Here is a 19,270-nt window from a genome sequence, read left to right as displayed (position 1 = left end):
ACGGCAGAGGCAACCCGGCAAGGCGACAGCCAGCTAGTCGCGAGCAGTTAGGGTGAGGTGTCTCGCTCAGGGACACCTCGACACTCAGCTAGGAGGAGAATGGGATGGAACTAGCAACCTTCCAGTGACCAGCAAACATGCTCTACCTCCTGAGCCAAAATCGGTTTTGACTTGATAGCGAAGTACAAACTGCCGGAGCGGGTGCCGGAGAAACGGTGTCTCACATTGTATTTGCATAACACAGTTGAATTTGAAGTTAAGTTGCGTGTTTTGTCAAAGTGAGTTCATTTGAAATAAATTGTTAGTGTAGCTGTACGCCAAGGAATCACACTAGGCGACTAATCTGCAAAGATTGCAAAATAATTCTGTCCATCGGCCAAAAACATTCTGCTGCTTACTGTGGTGCTGATAACTTTCGAGCAGCGACTCTGTACTGCTGACGGACCCCTTCGCCGTCTGGTGTGCTGCTGCTGTTTGGTGCAAATGAGAGGCGGTCGTAATCCGCTGAGAACGGTGTTTGATAGCGAAAAGTGACCGGTGTGAGGCGACATACACTGAGTACACTGCGCCATTGACCTGCTCACTGTTAAGTTGTCATCATGGCAATGGAGTACGATTGGAGTTTTGTGGACGCTTGACATTTAGTTATAGTTACCGAGAGGATTTCAGAAACGTCTTCAAAAGGAGATGACATATGGCTGAATTCGGGCAAATCTTTTGGGGCCTGTTTGGGGTCGCCACCCCACGCTGAAGACTTTTACTTATTCATGTTTGTACTTGAAGTTATGAAACAAGACCGCAGCCATTAACCCATTTTTATCATTTTTATCTTTACCCCAACCATGAAATTAACATAGAAATAGAGATTAGATATTAAATAAAATGGTTTTGGCCACCAGAGGGATCATTGACATGGTGCCCAAAGACCGCAGTCTCAGTATTTCCAACAGGATAGGTCGGTGACATGTAGTAAGAGGAGCCTGCAGTAGACTAAATAATTGTTCTAATTGTAGCCGGCAACATTGAACAAAGCTTTCCATCAATGGATAACCACTACATGCATTTACGAGGTAAACTTTCATGGGCGAATCCACAAGGTTAGCCAACATCACCTACTCTGAGCTACATCCAACAACACGTACTGTAACGTTAGTTATAGTGAAAATAATTCACATGAATGAAGTAATATTATTAGGCTAAGTGGCGTGAGAGTGTGAAGAGGGTCATTCGCGTGAGTCTCATGCTCAGTGCGAGGGAGTTGGCAGCTCTTCAAACACAGCTGCTTTGTCGCCACACAACAAGTCATTCCAAGGTCGCAGCCATTCGAAACCAACCGCTAATTAGCTTATATTAAACTCCCTCGAATAATTGCTTTGAAAACTGAAATATGTTCCTGCTCTAATTCTGTCCGAGCAAGGTTGACACAGCAGAATAGAAATATATGAGAACATTTTTACCATGAAATTTATGAACAAACTAACTTTCAGAGCCTGTGCTTCAATAATCCATTCTTGGGGAAGAATGATACAAACTTAAATGAGGCATGATGTGATCCAGTTGACTTTTGTGGGGAATTAAAGAAGATAGACAGCAAGCATAGATTACTTTGACATTAACAGCTCCATATGTTGCAAAAGTTTGTGCACACTTTCAGTGCTCGCATGCATATTCAAGTCGTTTTAAATATTGAGACGCCCAAGTAGGATTAATTAACATCCATTTCTCTGAAATAACTAGCATCCCCGTGAAGATGTGGAAAATATAAACGCAGCCAGTGTGCAGTGTCGAACCACTTAGCTTCATTTCTATTTGTCACCCCAGCTCGGCCCTCCTCTGCCATGGCATGCTCCATTCTTATGAATCATGAGGCGGCGGTGAGGCATCCAAACATTATGCATTCTCATTTTAGCTCCTATAGTTTCCTCCTCTGCTCCTCTCTGCGAGTCTCCATGAAGCCGTAACTCATGCCATGCATGCTGTCTCTGTGCTCCGATGCGCTCATGTGTCGTGTGCGTTCAATGTTTTTGTTCACTTTGTGGATTGTATTTCACTTCTCTTCAGTAGTGGTTTTGGAAAAAAATATGTGTCTTTTTCCGTACAATGTTGTGCTTGTTGCATTTCTGTCTATGTATGTACTCTGTCTTTCTGTGTGTCTGTGTCTGCCTGTCTCTCTCCAATAACATGTGCAGGCATATTATCCCCACACATACAGACACATTGTGCGCACACATAACACCGACTGCAAGCACACAGAATCGCATGGACACCGGGCATGTGTGTGTAATAACCACTTGTTGTTTCCCTCTTCGTCCTGGTTTCAGAATCACAGTGCACACTGTGTGGTGAACCAGAAGGTGAGTTGGACTCGTCACCCTCGCCTTCCTCATCACCCTGCCATGTGTGTATGTGTGGGTGTGTGTGTGTGTGTGTGTGTGTGTGTGTGTGTTTGTGTGTGCGCTCGTGCACATGGTGATCTCCCATCTTTTCCTTCGCACTGTGCTAAGCCGACCGTTGTTCATCACAGGTTGCCAAGCGTTCGTGGAACAAATCATTGCCGCAAATGCCACTAAATGATTCCTAGGTCATCTTGCGGGAAGCCACAGTCTTCCTGTTTGTACATTCGATTAGCCAGCTTGTTGATTTGATTACCCGCAGGGCATTAAGTCTGAAGGGCGTGTGTTTGAAGGGCTGGCTAACCGCAACCCCGGCTAACATGTTGAACGGTACCAGAATGTTGCACATCTGGTGTATAGAACACCGATTTATTTTATGTAGGTGAGGATAATGGATTGTTTGCGTGCGTGTGTGTGAGCATGAGTGTGTGCGTACGTGCATGCTTCTGCGTGTTTGTGTGTGTGTTTGTGCATGCTTGGGCACAATCGATAGCAACAGCATGTCAAACGAGGCTTCTCAGAGTATAGCTGTGGCTTTTTGTGACTGTCTGTCAGCACATCAGCTCATTATCTTGCCTCTGACGCAGCTCTCTTCTCCCTTCCGCTGGCAATTCCATGTCCAATATCTCTCCAAGATGCTTGCCGTTGCATTCCCATCAAAGATTAACTTTACTGCTTTTTAAGTTGATGGCCATTCATATCAGATATTAATGGCCCTCCTTTGAAGCTACTGGACATTGGGTGTGCACAACTTGAGTGTCCTTAACATACCATCCAGGTTTGAAATAATATTTGATTGACGTGTCAGTATCGCAGACTTTCACCCACATCAATGTAGACGCGACAATGTCATCGCTACGAGATGAGTGGCAGACCTGAGGCCACACACCCCTCCCACTGCAAAAGCCAAATCCCCCCCCCCCCCCCCCCCCCCCCCGACCCCACCCCACCCACCACCCAGACATAACCTTGCCGAGAAACCCACAACGTACCTCACAGGCCAACAAGCATACGTCCTGGGAAGGGAAATCGATGGCTTGTTCCTCGGCTTTGCCTGATCGGATTAAGACGTGATCAACTGGAGCGGGATGACCCCCCAACCATCTCCATGACCTTTGGACATGGAGATGGCAGGGGGCCTGGGGCAAAGGAAGTTTTTCCCTGTATGTGTGGGGTGGGTTGGCTGGGGTGGGCGCGGGTTGTCTTTGCAAAGATATTTGTCTTGTGTGCAGATGGTGTACATGTACACATGTGCCCTTCCGGTTGCTGTGTGTGTTTATGGAATCTCTCCCCACCATAGGAAGGACTCCGGCCCATTGAGGAATAGAGAGATAGAGAGAGGGATATGTGGAGGACCCAGAACAGATGTTAAGTGCTGTATTATTTATTTTTTGCTATCAATCTAAACAATACATATGCTCCATATATTTTTTTGGAATATTTAATTTTTATATTTTGTGTATGTAACAAAGAAACAGATATTCAGGGTGAGAGACTGGATGTTAACAGGTGGATGGAGTGTGTGTGTGTGTGTGTGTGTGTGTGCGGTGCGTGCCTGCCTGCCTGCCTGCCTGCCTGCCTGCCTGCCTGCGTGCGTGCGTGCGTGCGTGCGTGCGTGCGTGCGTGCGTGCGTGCGTGCGTGCGTGCGTGCGTGCGTGCGTGCGTGCGTGCGTGCGTGCGCATATGTGTGTGGTTTGGAAAACTGATTGCCTGCAAATAAACTCAGGACAGAGAGAGAGATGAAGTGAATAGAGCAGGAACAACAGAGTAACGGAGTGATGCATGACCATGAGCATCTTTTCACAAACCCTTGGTGTAGAACGATGAGCGGATGGCATCACCCCTTGTTCAATGAAGATCATGCGTTCACACACGCACACACATACACACATGCACGCATGCACACCCACACACAGGCACACCTATACACATGCAAACACACACACAGGCACACATAAACATGCATAAACACGCACACACACACACACACACACACACACACACACACACTCACACACACACACACACACACACACACACACTCACACACTCAAAAGCCGAAGCTATATCAAGATCATTTTTTCTTGAGAGCTTGCAGAGGGCCCTCTCTGTGGCACGAGATGGAACTGACTTGGCTTATCTGGCCCTAAATAAATACATTCATTCAGCGGCACAGAGCACAAGCCCGCCCTGTAACAACCAAGAGTCATTTCTGTTGCCATTCGTCCACTTGAGCCAGATGCATTGTGGGCCGCACTCAGACCCCCTAGAGCTGCTATCTGACTCATTCAAGGGATTTAGTCTAGTGAGGTTGATAGACCAGTATCTGACCCCACACAACACACAGTTTCAAAAGTCACTTTACTGTGTAGAATAAAGCTTCAGCATGAGCTAACACAACATGATCCAACAACAAACGCACACACAACAACAATACCGCCAGGAAAAGTACATGACTTAGCTCTTTGTGTGTGTTTGACTATTTGTACTTTGTAGTATATGCACTTGGAGGTAGGTCTATTACAGGACATATGGCTGTATTGGCTGCGTTGTTATTTTTTCACTGCACTTTCGTCACTTTGAAGGAAACAGGCTTCCTTTGTCCTCCATTCAGCTCATATACAACTTTACTAAATTACCTCTTTGACTGGACATGACTCTGCAGCCCCAAACGTACCGGGGAAAAAAGCCATCACCCTGATGAACGTACAAGCACTGATATGCCCCAAAGTGTCGTTTCTGTTCCCTCGATTGCCTTTTTCACTGTAGATAAATGACTCACCATGTTTATTTATTTTTATACCAAATATAGTGAATGTCCTTCAACTGCCACATGCCGCCTATCCAATTGCCACTACATTTTCCTCCAATGGAAGCACTTTTCCATTCCGATAACCTTCTTATCAGGCCCTGAACTTCTCCACGGACGAGCAGAACTCTGAGATATGAATGAAGGTGAAGGGGTTGTATTTCTTTTAGAAGGGGGTGAAAACGTCACTATGCACGTGCTATGAATAGGTTAGCTCGATAACGGGGAGAGATGCGGGGGAATGAAAGAAAGATGGAGAGCAAGAAAAAAGAGAATGAAGGTGGTGCAGGAGTATAGAAGGACGATGTCATCCATCAGGTGGAAGTCAGGGCTTTCTGCAGGTGATAAAGGCACCGGAGAGATTGGGATTTTGAAGTGTACAAAGGGGGATAAAAGAGAAAAAGAGGAGAATAGCACGTGGTCTGGAGGAAGAGAGACATACAGATCTAATGGGCAAGTGGAGAGTCACCAAAGTGTTACAGTGCAGGTGTGTGATGACTGGTGCTATAGACCAGATCAGCCCAGGCCCTAAAAGGATTTAATAAGATCAGGTCATACTCACATGCAGTACTGGAAAATACTTGGCTACTGCTTGACTGTGATTCAAATCACTTTTTGGTTAATTACAATTTCATGAATTCTATTTTGAACATATCAAGGCCCCAATCAGGTTTATAATATTGTGTTTATGTCGTTGTACTTTTATTAATTTTTACCCTTTAAAGTGTTCGCTTTTTTTTTTTTATCAACTTTCTGATATATAATGATAATCATATCTCTTTGAGTTAGCACGAAATGTAGAATAATAGACAATTTTTGCTACTGTGTAATGTTTTATACAGCGTGCTCTATTTCATGGCAGGTCAATTTATGTAATAGCTGTTCATTATTAGCACTTACACAACCAAATGCTGGATTTAATAGTAAATACTAATTGTTATTCAAATACTATTACTATTGTAGACGTGCACAATTCAATCATTGGCCGATGGTCACATCGCCTTTGCTGTCTTAAGGGATAAAAAAAGGGATGAAGTAAAAATAATTTCATGCATTAAACTCTGCTCTTAGTCAGAGTTGGAAGGCGGCGCACTAGTATGCAATAGCACTCAGCCCAAATGCACATTTCCCCATTACTGATTCTATTGAATTGGGCGGGATGGATTTTTAATTCTCAAAAAGCCGTTTGCATTGTGCGAGGCCTAAACAGAAGGGGACGGCTGGCACCCCGCCTCACCAAGGTCACTTGCTAATATAGAGGTATAGCGGGATGTGATGGGGGTACTGATTCACTCTCCAGCGGAACAAAATCACCACCATTCATATGGACGTACAGCCCCACTCTGGGCTGTCAGAGCGGCCTCGCTCTCAGCAACGATCACTTTCCTTTGACCGGGAGAAGAATGATCACCGCTGTTGCCTAAGGACGTTCCTTTGAGGTTTAAAGGTACAATATGCGACAGGTTTTAAAATGGGCTCTTAAACACATTCGGTCTATCAGGGATCTAGGCTAATTGCTCAGACTCTGCAGCAGAGTAGAGAAATGTCATGTTACCTTTATTTTTTGCCAGCCTGGCTTTTTGAGGGTGGGCTTGGTTTTGGAGAGAGTGGGTTGAGGAGCAAAATATTTTTAGTTTTTTATTCGGGCTGAAGCTATCTTGAAATGGCATATTGCGTATTGTACCTTTAAGTAGCACTAAGCCAACATCAAGTTGCACTTTACATCAAAAATGTACCTTGGCCACCCTCAGGTGTTAGATCCCCATAAGGTTGAGGATGTGTCTATGTTTGCTGATTTGTCAGTACAATTACCCAGGCATTTTGGTAAACGTTTAATGCTAAACTTAGCATAAGCGTCAGCCCCGTTGCTTCCGGCCCATGGTGGCCTATAGACGCTGTGCTCGTGGGCTAGCATAGCATTTCAAGATGTAGCCACACTCTAAGTATCAAGGCGATGCCACCAACACACCCCATTACGAACCACGGGAGAACAAGAGGAGCCAGGAGGAGAGACGGCTGTGTGTGTGTGTGTGTGTGTGTGTGTGTGTGTGTGTGTGTGTGTGTGTGTGTGTGTGCGCATGTGTGTGTGTGTTTGCGTGTGTCCGTTTTTGTGTGTGCGCGTGTGTGTGTGTGTGTGTGTGTGTGTGTGTGTGTGTGTGTGTGTGTGGTGTGTTTGCATGTGTCCATGTGTGTGCGTGTGCGTGTGTGTGTGTGTGTTTCACAGCCACAGGAGCCCAATGTGACATTTTAGTGGAGCTTAGAGCTTAAAGAAGGTGGCGAAGCAGGCTCTGTGTCAACCATCAGAGAGGGGGAGAGAGGGGATGAGAGAGAGAGAGAAAGAGAGAGAAAGAGAGGGCGGGGGGAGATATAGAGCGAGGGGAAGAGTGGGGCTGGGGGGATAGCAGCAGGAGAAAAGACGAAACATGATTGCCAGTCCAGGGAAGTGGGATTAGGCAAATATGCAATTTCGATCTGCAAGCGATTCTGTTTGTTTGTTTGGTGTCCCTGGATCAGTAGGGGGGGTTCTGTGGGGGTGGGCTGTGGAGCAGGCCGAGTCGCTCCCATGTGCTTATCGTCAAGGAAGCACAAAAGTTGCCCCCTCAGCAGTATGACACCTATATACTGTCTCCTTGAGTCTCATTCATTGTCCTTTGGTGCCATGAGTTCAGGCATGCAATGCACATGCATACACACATTAAACCAGATCCCATGAAGGAACCGCCGAGCATGAAAGAGCACACACACACCCACACAAATGGTACATGTAGGGTTTTCCCTTGACTTTGCCATTTGGCAGTAAGTTTGCTGTTCATTTGTTGAACGGTCGGACACAATGACACAGCCTTGCAGAATGGGTGGCACAGTGTTCGAATAATGCATGATGTTATCTGGATCTACTGTTGTGGACAGCGGCATGACCTATGCCTGAGGACCTTTCTGGCTTGGAGATATCTTTCTATTGCTCTCTTTCCCATTCATTTTCTCTTCTCTCTCTCTCTCTCTCTCTCCCAGGCTTGACTCCGTTGCTCAAACCAGGCCAGGGTCTATGCGTGCTCTTGACAGCTCTGTAGGTAGAGAGGGTGCATAGAAAGCGCTCAAAGCTCCAAGTGAAGTTTTAGCTTACTGTGGGGAATGTTCGGAAGGCTAAGCTGTTTTGCTAATGCCCCTTAGTTGTTATTCATTTCAAAATCCACTGTAAAAGCGACGCTTTAATGTTTGTTTGCGTTCTTCAGTTTTGGCAAGATAGTCAATCGCTAAACTTGTTTCCTTCTTTTGTTTCCCCTCCCTTGAGAGTATCATGGTGGAACATGGAAACTTATCTCCCATTGGGTTCATCCTCAATGCCACTGGCTTCGTGAAGCTCGGAGAACGATACAGGGGAAGTTGTGAATTGCCTTCATCGCTAAATTTGTTTGGCTCTTCCAGTGGACACAGGGCATGCTAACAAAACCAAATTTCCCTGCTCTCCATTCGCCCCCATCCCCCGACCCCCAGCATGCAGAGAGGCCTATTAGCTCCAGCACTCCTATGGGGAGCTTTACTCAGAGTTGGCGCGCTGCACACGCTCTGCCATGACTCGGCTGTCTGCTGCTGTCGAAAACACAGCTAGCTAACTAGCACAGCTCAGGGCCTGCTCCTGTCTCATAGGGCTCCGTCCATGGCATATTAATACAGACAGAGGGTACAGCCTATATGACCCACAGCTATAAACCATGATGTACAGCATGTCTCCCCCATCATACTCAACGCTTATTTTAGATGTTACATGGAGCTAAGTGGCCAAATTTGGAACCTTAAGTAAGCTAATGACTTTTTCACGTTGTTTTTTTTGAGAGGATTAAAACCAGCCACCGTTGTGCTGTTTTCAAAGTAATTTTAGATAAGGACGCTAGAGTGGAAAGGAGTAAATGAGCAGTATTTGAGCCAGTTAAAGGAAATTAAATAAAAGTGTGTTTAATTAATTAATTTGGCTGCAAGGATTCAGCTGAAGCTCCGTGACGCAGTGTTTCATGAGCTGGTCTAAGAGTATGAGGATGTTATCACTACGAGAGTGTTTGTTTTGGGGGATTAAAGTGTGTCGATCACGAATAAATAATGTACAACAAAGATGCTTTAACTTGGCGTCTGTTACACCTCGCTGAACATATTCTTTACACAACAGCGATCCCGATTCCAGTTCCTTTGCATACGTAAACCCAGTAGAATTTCTCTATTAAGCCGGGTGACGTACTGTTCTGTATTATCTTGAACAAGGAAGCCCTCCTTTATGATGTGAAAGAAAAGTCTCCACGGTCTTCGCCCGTGCTTCCAAAGGGGATTATGTGATTTGGGTTTTTATCACAGAATAACAGATTCTGTTCTGAACAATGGAGTGCAGAACAAAATATGACATGGACTGAGAGTGGAGCAGACCTTGGATGGAGCGAGAAGAAAGCAGACACGCAGTTGCCTCTGGGCGTTTCATTATCTGTACTTGTTAGAATGGACAGATTCCTCACGGTCGTTTGCTGTATCAGAGAACATCTGGCCTTGAACCCTTCTTGGTTCCATCTCTGAAAAAATCTCTGCATATCCATTCTGTCTCTCACTTCCACTACGCTAGTATCTTTTTTTAATTTCCTCTTGCGTTGGGAGCCTGTCTTCGATTCTCTGCTGACGTCTTGTTCACCTTAATGCCTCTGACTCACAGGATCGGAAATAGCGTCCGATTCCTACTGTGGCTTACATCGGATTCTACTGGTGGATCCGACTAGTCTATGTTTACAGTTCCACAACGTTACTCTATACTCTTTTTCCATCAACGTTAATGGAAGACCTAAAAAATCAACTGTGGTTTATCGAGAATCCGAACCGTATCACGAAAGCGACCCGCAAAAGGAGGACATGTTCTGACGTCGTCCTCAGCCCTTCCTGCGCTTTGACTTTGGCGGGAGAGGCTTTGCCCTCCCGAAGCTGTTAGTATTCGGAGACACAGCCCCCAGGCTGGGGAGCAGGATCTGCTGCATGCGGTATAGTCGAGCTCAGCCCGCCGCGTCTCATTCAATCCCCATCCTCGTCGCCTCTGCGTTCCTCGCAGGCCCCCGGTGCTCTGCTCCCTCGCTAGGCCTACGTGAGGGTGTCCAGCCGGCGTGCTGCAGTGCCGTGGTCATCCATTACCCCTCCTCTCCTCCCTCGCTCCTCCCTCCCTCCCCTTATCACCTCTCTCTCTCTCTCTCTCTCTCTCTCTCTCTCTCTCTCTCTCTCTCTCTCTCTCTCTCAAAAGGAGAGCCTTTAAGAAATAAGGGTCTGAAAGCTTCAAAATCTATTTTCACCCTTTACCTGTCTCTATTGCTCTTTCCCCCTACCCTCTACTCACTCTCTCTCTCTCTCTCTCTCTCTCTCTCTCTCTCTCTCTCTCCTTTCTTCCCCTATCACTTTCTGCATGTTTCCTTCCCCCTCCTTCCTCTTTCTCTTTTCTTTTTGTCTCTGTTTCAATGTCGTACTTTCTTTCACAGTTCTTGTTACCACACACACACACACACACACACACACACACACACACACACACACACACACACACACACACACACACAACACACACCTTTGCCCTTATGTTCAGCCCGACGGGATCGGAGACATTTCAGCCACAAGGAGCGATCATAGTAATACTGTGGCTCTCTTTCCCCCCAACCCCCGGCTTCACCCACCACCCTCCTGAATTATCCTGCTATATGTGGCCCTCTTGGTATCAAACCCATGTTCAGGTACAAGTGCTTCACATGATTGTGGGCCACAATACAACAAGCAAAAATACACAGCAATACCTCACCTCGTTTGGATGCGTTCTAGCACAGCAACATGTCGAGGTGGTACAATGTTGTTATTTGTGTCTGACTGTGAAAACGACTGTAGTATGGGAACAGGAGCAAGCGTTGCGGCACCTATACAATCTACATGATGATGTTTCACACGACTAGGCTATTTTTCTTTTGGCGATATCACCCCTGAAAGGGCTGTCGTCGTCTGCCTTTCAATAGGAAAATGGTCCATTTGCTGGACAGAAACTTCCTTTGCTGTCAAAAGGCCTATTAATGCAAGTCATGCAGACACCCTGTTACTGACATCGCCATGATTATTTCCACCATCATATCTCTCTGGTCGCTATGTTTTATGAGGAAAGCATATATAATGGCTGAATGAATTAGAGGTTGATTCTGCCGACCGAAGCATCAGAGGCAGCACTGTGTTTTGTTTAATGTGGGAGTGGACTTTAAAAAAGAAAAAAGGCTTGTAATGGCTTGTTAACTTTGCACCTGGTGACGAAACCCTTAACTGAAGTGCCACGGTGCAGGGTTTGGTCACAGACAGCCCCCGTAAAGCTCCACGGTGTTCAAGGTTACCTGATTTACCGCTCACTTTAGAGCTCACAAACCGTACGTCGCACGACATTAATAATGCAGCAGCCAGAATACCGGCCTTCTGTACAATTTCCACCTGGAGGAGATGCTGCCGATTACTGAGTGCCGCCACGGTACCGTATATTTAAGCCGCACGTCGCTTTTGATAATGATCGCGGTTACTGCCACTGGTTTATTAATTGTGCTGTTGCAGATGTTACGCTCCGCCGGTCAAGCGTCGGACGGTGCCGGAGATCCGGGACTACCGCTAGGGTACGAAGAGGGAGAGTGCGACCGGGGCCCTAATGCATACAAAAGGAAGGGAAGGAGAGAGCGTACGGGAGGGGATGAGCCATATATCCTCCTGAGGCTTTATTTTTTTTATGGGACTTTCATTAGCTGCCCTGATGGAGGGTCAGTTCAATAAAGTTCATTAGAATTGATTCTTATTGTAAATGACAAGAAAGGAGATTAGCTGGATAATTAGCCTCTCCATCGTAGAGGCTGGATCCTCCTTTCCTGAAGCGTCCTTGCTTCTCCATGAGGTTAGCCTGACGCCTTGCTGAATGATGTCTCCTTGGTACAGAATCACTAGAACATGTTTGAGATAAACATTTACCCTGCGGGCTGCATAATTCAAAGGGAAAGACTTTGAGGAACTTTGCTGAAATGTTGACAAGCCCAAGATTATCATATTCCCACTCATGTTTATTACAATAAATACACATTTGGCTTGCATATAGCTATCTCCTCCTCGGGCTGTTTGGCTTCTGTTTGGTTATGACAGTGCATGTCAGCAAGCACTTAGCAATGAACTGGTGATTTTGGTTCTTAAGTGACTACTCTGTCTTCAGTACAGCCCTGGCTGTTAACCTCACTGCATCCGAGGTGAAACACAAAAATTAGCGTAATCAGAGGTAGAATGAGAGATTTCTCAACTGGCCCAGAATCGTGCTCGGCCAAATCATTTGTGTGGACACATCACATTTATCCTCGGAGGAAAACAACAACGTTTAATTTAAAACGTTTTTTGATTTGAACGACACTCTGCATCTTTGTCTCGCAGAACCACAATAGAACCCTTTTCCAGGATCCAAGATCTCGGAGAGGTGAATGAAGTTTGTCATTATTAAGCTTTTTGTGTTCTGTGTACTGGAGCGACCTTTAAAAGTGCAGTGCATCCCCCGGCAGAAATATTAACAATCAATTTTATCTAAATAACACAGACCCTTTATTAAAGTCTTGAATGCATCCACTATACTCACATATGGGAGCCCCCTATAGAAGGCAGGTGCAGCTTGGCGTACTGGGGAATTACAATCTGGATGCAACTATTCACGTCCTGCTGTGGAGAGGGGAGGGGGGGGGGGGGGGGGGGTTGCTTAAAGCTGGAAGAACATATTCAAATGGCGACAGTCATTACTTTTGGCTAGCAATAATACACAGCGGATATTCTTCCTCCCCGCCACCCTGCAGTAACAGTTGATCATCCATTAGGGAGGATCATTAGCCTTTTTTAAACTCTCACCTTTTTAGCTTTGTGTGGGTTTGAAATGAATCGTCTCCTGGGATATTTATGAGTAAAGACTCAAGTAAAGAAAGATTACTATAAGTAAACGCTGTTCCGAGATGTCCCCCTCGAAACAAGTCTGGCTATTTTCCCCATCGTTGCGGAAATTGATTGGTGTGTGTCCGCGCGTCGCGTCGTGTGGGCTGTCCACGGTCCTTGACCCTGTTCAATCAGGCTGGAGCTCCGTATCTCCTGTGGCAATTTGACCCCTGGACACTGCACACCTTGGCCCCAGCAACCGGGGTCTGGCTGTTGTCGCCAGCCTGCAGCTTATGAGGCAATAATCCAGGATCAATGAGGTTAATAGCCTGCCCTGTGCCCTGTGTGTCCGGCCTTTTCCCTTCCTACCTCAAGATTCCATCACAGAGCTCTGGAAAAGGCGATTTCCTCGCCCGGGGTGGAGGTCACGTTGTGTGGTGGGGATAGGGTTGGGCCGAAGGTGAAGCTGTTGAATGACGGATTCACGTCACGAATGTACTTTAGTCTATATCAGCATCAGGAGTTGCCCCGGCGGGTTCTCATGAAACAGATTGTGCTTGTTTTGAGGGAAAATTGAAATGGGATTAAGGTGCCTCCATGTTGTTGGGAGTAGTAAATGGATTCAGTGGTTGTTGCGTGTTTTGGGCTCGTTTCTGTTAGGGCAGGGTCATTGCTTTCGGAGCTATGTTCCCTATAGAGCCTGACAAACAAGAATCGCTCCGCGCACCATCACCCTGCCCCAGTTTCTGTTGACTCAAAGGTAAGCAAACAATCCATCATTGTCACACACCAAATACCAAACTGTTGGTTAGATCTCTGAGCCGTTCACCTCACCATCATTGTGTCTCTGAGTGGGTCTCAAACTCATCCTACCGACTGAAACCATTCGTCAACCCTTCGCCTCTTAAGGAACTCCCTATGTCCTTTGCTTGTCTTTCACTCTCATTTTTGTTCCTCTCTCACCCATCCCTTCCTTTTTTTGGTGGCAGTGAGGCACAGTTTGTGATGGGGGGGGGGGGGGTTCGTGTGCGAACCCCTATCATAAGGCTGTGGCTCAGCGTTTGATGACTTCATTTATTTAGCAATTATACTCATCAAATAGAAGAGAATACTTCAGAAGAGTACTTTGCATTGTGTAGCATCTTATCCTAGCTATCTTTAATACTTAGCATTGTGTTTTATCTTATCCTAGATATATTTGTTGAATACGGGGAACGGGTTAACCATCAATTGTTAGTGCTTGGCACTTACTGCTTCCTTACTGTACCGAAGGCGACAGTAAGGATCTCTTTGTTCTGACAAATGTACTTATTGTAAGTCGCTTTGGATAAAAGCATCCGCTAAATGCCCTTAATGTTAATATAAATGTAAGAGTTCATATAAATGTAAGAGTCATCTTAGGATGAATCTGCGTGCAGCAAAGGGCTGCTGAACACCGTACGCAGCATCACATCAACGTCGTAGCAGACGGTCAGCGAACTATGCCGTAGGAGTTGTTTCAAACTCTGATATGGACGGGCCTTGGAAGAGTCTTGCGTTTCTCCTCTTCCCGTGGCGGACATACAGATCGCTGTAGTGTGGTTGACCTTCAGAGCTCCCCGCTCTTTACCGCAGTGCAGAGACGTGGATCCACGGCACGCAGATCATTATTCAATTATGCTACACAGAGAAGATGTTTCTCAGAACCTCCGCCCCCTCTCTGTGTCTCACGGCACGGCGGTGAGTGCATGTTTGTTATGTCATCCTGTGTGCAATACATACAATACAGATGTATGTCTCTTACTCACATGGGAGGTTACTATGTGAATGAAAGGATTTGATTTCAGACTTAGTGTTGCTGGTTTGGCCAAATTGATTTGAAATACAGATGAGAGGTTGGTGGGGGGGGGGGGGATGTACTCGTGCCTTCCCTCAGAGCCACCATCGATTGGATCGTTGGGGTATTTCCTCAAGAGACAGTGTGGAAATGACGAAGCTGGACAAATATGTACCTCACATCAAATCTTGTCTGTCTCGGGAACTGGGCCCTTGTGAGCCACAGCTGCAACGGTATCTAGATAAAGAGCTGAGCTACGTGTCCTTAGTCACACAGACGTGGTTCCCCACCTCTACTGGACTGTGAACATATTTCACGGCCATCTGAATTAACCCTCATATCTGAGGAACTGTGCCTCCTTTTTTTATGCCCAAATAGGTTTTTTTATGAAGCCAATTTTCTTCTGCACAATTAACCAGAGACACAAAGGCAAGACACAAAGGCACTGCGATGCCTTGGGAAAAAATGTATTCCTTATTCCATTTTTTATGGTAAACTCAATGTCGCCTGACTCATTTCCATTATTTTACCCTAAAGAATCCCTAATAGTTATTTTTTCCGGTGCCTGGTACCTCTAGGGGTACACATACCCCTCTTGGCAATCACTGTCACACAGAACAGATATATTCCTTCGCGGCCAGCCCATCCATTGCAGTTAGATTTAAAATGTACCTTTTCCCCGAGGGACAGATAACCCGAGAATGCATTGGTGAAGATGTCGCTTTTAACAGATTGTAAACAATGCTCACATAAAAACGTTTTTTTGCACGCTTGTGCCATGAATTCCAGTTTCATAAAATGAATAGTGAGAGAACAGAGTACGATGTAGGGATCCTGTCCCTACACCTGGAATTCCAATCGCTTATGATTAGTGCACCACTACTATCTGTGATGACTGAGATGTATGTTTGCATTGCTCTAATGCAATGGATCAAACCCATGGTATTGGCAGTATGGTTTGACCGAGGGGAGCCTGCATCAATTCAATTCTCACCTTTCACTGTCGAACGTTGAGGCCCCATTGGAGAATGACAGGGAAACCATAATTAGCCGTTAATTTGTGTAAATTGACCGTTGAGCCAATACAAATTTCTAATGTGTTTGCTGAGAAACCCTGTTGACTCAAGGGAAAGACTAACATTAATCGATCATAAGCGTTTCTTGACACTCTCCTCGCTTGCCTTGTTTAATCTTGTCAGAAGCCGATTGTCCTTTTTTCCTCTTTTTTTACCTCTCTGCTGCTGTCTCCTGTGGACAACAAGAGTGGGTACACTTCTCAGACGGGCTCGGACCGTCTGCCTCTCTTAGGATACTGTGGAACGATGAATCTCGAGTATAACCTGTTATTAAGATGAAGGAGACAAAAAAAAGAACCCGGATCTGCCTCTCTCTCTGAAAGCGTCTGATCCTGAGCCAAGATCAGCCTTGACATCCTCCACCTGTGTGAGAGGGCGCCATATGGCCGCGGTGCGCGGTGACGTTTTGATGTTTGCCCTGCTGCTGGTTTACCTCGCTGCGGAGACCGGCGCGCTAAGCTGTTGCTAATCAGCCCGCAGCGGCGGCGAGGAGGAGCCCCGTGATCGACGTAGTGCCGACGGGCGTCTCAGGGGATGCGCCGGGGGCTGCTCATGTTATACATATATTTACACAAATATGTTTGTCGTTTTGGATACTATTGTTATATTATCAATAGTATTAATAATAGTAAGTATTGTTTGGTAATAATGCACTGAGAATGTGTGAGTTATTGTGTTGATGTTTAAACCAATCCTGTTTATAGTAGCCGGTCACACTGTGAGAGTTAAACCCTTGTGTTTGGACCCAGGGGAAATTAGAAAGCAAACATGCATTGCTTTAATGGCAGCACGTTCGAGTAGAGTTGGACTATGGACTTCAATTTCAAATATGGATTTTGAGTAAAAAAAGATTATAATTAATTTCTTTAGCTTATCATGAGACAGAATATAATTGTGTCTCTCTTTCGCTTTTCAGTGTCGACACACACTCGCGCTCAAATGATCCCAAATGACAAGCTTGTGAATCGACTTAACCCCCACTAGCTGATTCCTAGGATTACTCCACATCCGTGATTTGCATATCTCCCTCATGCCCTCCGTACAGCAGCCTAGGCTGGGCTTGCTGTGTGTCTGCATGACGGCAGAGAGAGAGAGAAGGGATTGAGAGGGAGACGCACAGGGAGAGAGGGAGTGAATCATCTGACTCCCCCACAATGAATTATCACCAGGATTGGGAGGAGAGCCGTGAGTGACTAGGGAGCCGCCGGTGGCTAGTTCCGGGGGTCCGCGCACTGTAGAAAGACGGACCAGCATGAATATGAACAGTGAAGGTTGCATGAGAAAGAATGAACTTGCGTGTCTGATCAACTGTGACAAAATGGCTCTTTCATTTGGGGGCGAAAGATGAAAGATTTGGTCTAGTAGATGGGAGTCAGACGGAGCGCTGGATCAAGGAGGCTGCGGTGTACGGTGAGGTCAGGACAATCTGTTGGTCACAGAGACTCTGCCGCCGTGCCTCCATCAGTGGTTGATGAATAATGAAACCATATTCCTGGAAAAAAGGTATCATGGGGCCTGCTGTTGCTTTTTGCAGCACCGCTACTGCGAGGATAGAATCGCTTATCAGCAATTGTTGAAAAGCAATCCAATTTAAATTCCAGGTGCTACTAAAAATGTCCAAATCTGATTGGTTAAGCACGGCATCTTAGGGCATTCAACCTGTGCTAACCTTTGCATCACCATTGTTACCCCTCTTTCATTGTTGCCTTTAGGCGTGATGATTAGCCAATGGAAACCAAAACAACAGCATAAATTTAGAAGAAGAATTTGAAATGTTTTCAGCCAATTAAAGTGAACATCTGCTTGCCACAGTTCGTGCAAGATGGGGGCTCACTCAATATGACTTGGCCTTTCTATTGAACCCCTCATATTCCAAAGGTCATTAATGAAAAGCCCATGTCGGTTATTGATTTGTGTACCTTTTGATGAGCTCTCGGCCGCTCGTCAAACACTGTGTATAGGCATACACTTTGGGCACGAGGAAACACTTTAAAGTCCATCCACTGTGGAACTACGAGGGATTTCGGCTGTGCTTGGGCGCTCTCTCACGCAGACTGTGGTCTCCAAGAGTAATGAAAGCCGTTTTCCAGACAACTTCAAAAATATGGATCTTCACATAGTATTGGGTCTTTCTGGCAACCACAGCAAGACGATGGAAGAGAGCGAGTGTGATGAAGCAGAGTATAAACAACAGACATCAATAAGTACAGTTGAAGTCACAGTCCAATGGGGGGAGTCGCTAACAAGCCTGCGCCGGCTTTGTGGCTGTGTGCATGCAAGGGTGCACAATGCACCCATAGATGTCTGCGTTTCAGGGAGCGCCTGTCTGTGTGTCCTCACACCCACGCTGAGCGTGATGGTGTCTTCCTTGCACAGCATCTCTTCTTTGTTCCGTTAAACAACACCCAACGTGAAGAGAAATATAGGACTGAGATTGCTCGTTGCCGAAAACAAATGCTCTTTACTATGCCATACCTTTTCCTTTTGATACTCCTTAATGCTACTCCTAACCCTTAATCAATCGTTTAAAAGATACACTTATAATAGGTGACTGTTTAATCATAATATCCTTAAATAAACTGTAAAAAAGGCCTTATTGCTATGTGCTGTGGTTTGCAACAAACTGCTTTAATGCGCTTTGTTACAATGCAGCTTCAAGGCTGAGGCTTGCTCTGTGTTCTTTGGGCTGTGTTTGGTTACGCTGTCCCTGTGTTATGAGTTTAGAGTGCTCCCGCGGGCCACGGTCGATATTACTATTTCAACACTTCCAAAGGAGCCCTGGAGAAACACTGTGACGGCCACTTAAGCTAATTACCTTTTACCGTCAGATCTAGTCCTTACCACCTCCATCTCCCGCAGCGTCGCACAACCTTTCCAGATGTGTTGCGTAACAAAGGGATGAGTGTTTAAGTGTGTTTGCCTCATCTTGTCTTGCTCAACTGGTAGAGCACGGCATTAACACTGCTCCTGTAAGGGGTATGATACACCTGCTAAGAATGTAGGCACTCACGGTATTGTCACCATATGCTGCATGGTTGATGATACTTCCGACAACGTGCTTCAATATGCCAGATGGGTTTTTGATGAAAAGAGATGAGACGCACACACGTACACACAAACACACACCCACACACACACACACACACACACACACACACACACGCACACACACGTACACACACGTACACACGTACACACACACACATACACACACACACACACACACACAGGCATACACACACACACACAG

The 19,270-nt window shown here is 46.0% G+C and overlaps 1 protein-coding gene across 1 annotated transcript in view; it reads left to right on the top strand.

Moving 5' to 3' along the window:
* dlgap2a (discs, large homolog-associated protein 2a) overlaps nucleotides 1–19,270 on the top strand; it is a gene marked incomplete at its 3' end in the record, with an annotated part of 129,933 nt that overhangs the window by 54,980 nt on the left and 55,683 nt on the right. Inside the window, exon 2 of the mRNA XM_079752287.1 lies at nucleotides 2,322–2,354. Coding sequence (XP_079608413.1) covers nucleotides 2,322–2,354 — 33 coding nt within the window. The remainder of the gene's footprint in view (nucleotides 1–2,321; nucleotides 2,355–19,270) is intronic.

This window comes from Pollachius pollachius (genome assembly GCF_949987615.1).
Source record: "Pollachius pollachius genome assembly, chromosome: 15".
In the NCBI taxonomy this organism is placed as follows: domain Eukaryota; kingdom Metazoa; phylum Chordata; class Actinopteri; order Gadiformes; family Gadidae; genus Pollachius; species Pollachius pollachius.
The sequence above is the reverse complement of the archived record's forward strand: the minus strand, read 5'-3'. Positions and strand labels throughout refer to the sequence as shown.